A 2,500-nucleotide genomic window follows, 5' to 3' on the forward strand; every position below is an offset into this window, starting at 1 on the left:
CCGGGCGCGTTATTGAGTGCCCGCGGAGCCTTCCGGCGCCGCTCACGAGACCCGCCGTGGGTGCTGACACCAGCAGCCCCAGCACTCGAGGATGACGGCGGCCAATTATTTCGGAACACGCCTTCGGAGGCGGCCCCGCGCCTCGCCCCTCGCAGCCGTGGCCTTTGTGTTCCCAGCCGTCCGCGGGCCTGCCGAGTCGGGGGGCGGCAGTCGTCACATTATGTGCTAATGAGTGATGGCCCGAACCGCAGGCCGAGTAATGAATAGATGGCGGAGGGTCTTATTAGTCTGAGAAAAGCCCCTGATTTATGTCACGCCGTGCACCGTGGCGTTACTCCCCAGAAAACGGAACCTACATCAAGAAGTAATGTACTCTAATAAGTATTTTCATCTTAACGCGCGTCCCCGGGCCTCCGGGCTCAGTTTTTGTTGGAGTCAGGCAGAGCCATAATAAAGCCCAATGGCTCCTTATAAAGCTTGTTAAACACAGAGTGTGCATTCGGACGGAGTCCCGGCCGTGATTCATGCACTGTACACAGCGCGCGTGCGGCTGATTTATGGCCGCGCACAGTTCATAGTCAAAATTACAATTTGAGGGATAAAAAGATTAATTACTATTTGTGGCCGGCAATTTCGTGAGGCTGGTGGAGTGATAGTGCCCTACATCAGTTTGTAGTCAGCCATTCGCAGATTATTAAAGCTTTGCAAGAGTAAGTGCTCCTCCTGCCTGGTCTGTGCTCAGGCAATATGCTAGACAGAAAGGGGGCCACTGGGATAAATCTGAAGCTAGCAATAGCTGGACATATGTCATCATCGCCAGCTCCCATGCATCCCGGGCCGGCGCGGAAGGCCCCGTGCGAGGCAGTGATCGTGACGGCGGTGACTCCTGCCTGTGGCCCCGGGACCTGCACTTTGCCGACCACACTGCCATTTTTACAATATATCGAGTAGCCCTTTGACTTTCCTCCAGGCTAATTATAGATCAGAAATAATCATCGTGGCGCTTATGTGCAAGAGAGAGGGGGCAAACCCATTCCTTAGGGCAGAACTGGGGCTCAGGGGCGCTCGCCCCGCAGAGCGTTGGAAGAGGGGACTCACACGCTGATTTGTAAGCGTGCAGGAAACGGGTAATGGGTGACGCAAAAGGGATCAACCTGACCTCTGTCTCTGTGTCCTGTTGTAGCCCTCAATGAACCGACCATAGATTACGGCTTTCAGAGGCTGCAGAAGGTGATTCCCAGGCATCCGGGCGACCCCGAGAGGTTACCCAAGGTGAGTAGGGGGGCAGGGGCCGCCCCGGGCTTGTTCCGATTTGGGGGCACCGGGTGCTCTGGGAAGGGGGCTTCCGGACACCCCAAGCCCTGCGCCCACGGCAAGGCCGACAGGTGCCTGCCCACCCCCGACGTGGCCACGCGGGCGGGGAGGGGGCCGAGCGGCCTCCAGTTCGGTGTCTCATCCGCGCAAGACCATGTTTTTAGAAGAGGAGAAGAAAGGCTTCTCTGATACAAATATTTTGGATTCTGCAAGGGGGACGTAAACTTCCGCGTAATGAAATAGTTCAATTAGACATTTTCCACTCCAGCAGCCCGTGCTGATTTCAATCTGGCAGCCCCGGTCTGATCTGTGATTACTCGACTCTTGTTTTCTTTTCATTTTCTAAAGCTCGATTCGGTTTAATCTTTTGTTTACAAAGCTTTTGTTATAAGTCCCTGACTTAGCAGCTAACAAATGAAGTCCACGTATTAATATCTAGGGGGACTTTTCATTTAAATTCAGCAAAGACACGAGCCGCCCGCGCTGTTGACGCGCACGCCGCACATCACAGGCGTTTCATTCTGATGTGCGACATTAAAGATAAGTCAGGCTTATAATTTTCCCTCTCCTTTGATACAATTGTGTCTCTTTCGCTCTTTGGAAGCCGTCTCTGATTTTCAGGGCAGGGTTAAAACAGCAAAATGAAAAATGAGGTCCTAACGTTACGACTTTTCTACATCCGCACCCCCGGGGCCCCCAAGCCTTGTCCACCTCTGCGTTTTGTTACCACGATAGATGCTTTTAGACGTTGCCTTTCTCACGCGGGGCGTGCACGTAGCGCGTGAGGACACGTGAGTGGTGACGTCACACGGTCACCGTGAGGACGTGGCTGTCGGGGAGGGGTGCAGCGGGGTTTCGTTCCCGTGCCCGCGCTCTAGCCGGACGTGTGTCCCCAGCAAGAGCCGAGGGCTGCGAGGCGCCGTCCAGGGAGCCCTGCTGCTGGCCTCAGGCCACATACGTCTTTGTGCCGCGTGCGCAGCTGGGCTCGGCCACCCCTTGGCTGGCCCAGGGGGCGCTGAGTTTGAGGCTGAGTGAACTCAGGAAGGTGTCCTGGCAGTGCCCTCTCACGGGCGGGGGACGTCCAGGGTCACCTGCCCTCCCCCGCTGCCCGTGGGACCCCATCGTGCAGCCCGTCTCAGCTGCATCAGCGGGTGCTGGCGCCTCAGGTGACCAGGCGCTTGTTGGG

General features: G+C 56.4%; 1 protein-coding gene across 1 annotated transcript in view; it reads left to right on the top strand.

Moving 5' to 3' along the window:
- The window catches only part of EBF3 (early B cell factor 3), a 109,743-nt gene that overhangs the window by 100,264 nt on the left and 6,979 nt on the right, over nucleotides 1-2,500 (top strand). Inside the window, exon 9 of the mRNA XM_025047548.1 lies at nucleotides 1,184-1,470. Within this exon, the coding sequence (XP_024903316.1) occupies nucleotides 1,184-1,470 (287 nt within the window). The remainder of the gene's footprint in view (nucleotides 1-1,183; nucleotides 1,471-2,500) is intronic.

The sequence above is a fragment of the Pteropus alecto genome, unplaced genomic scaffold, assembly GCF_000325575.1.
Source record: "Pteropus alecto unplaced genomic scaffold, ASM32557v1 scaffold74, whole genome shotgun sequence".
NCBI classification, from domain to species: domain Eukaryota; kingdom Metazoa; phylum Chordata; class Mammalia; order Chiroptera; family Pteropodidae; genus Pteropus; species Pteropus alecto.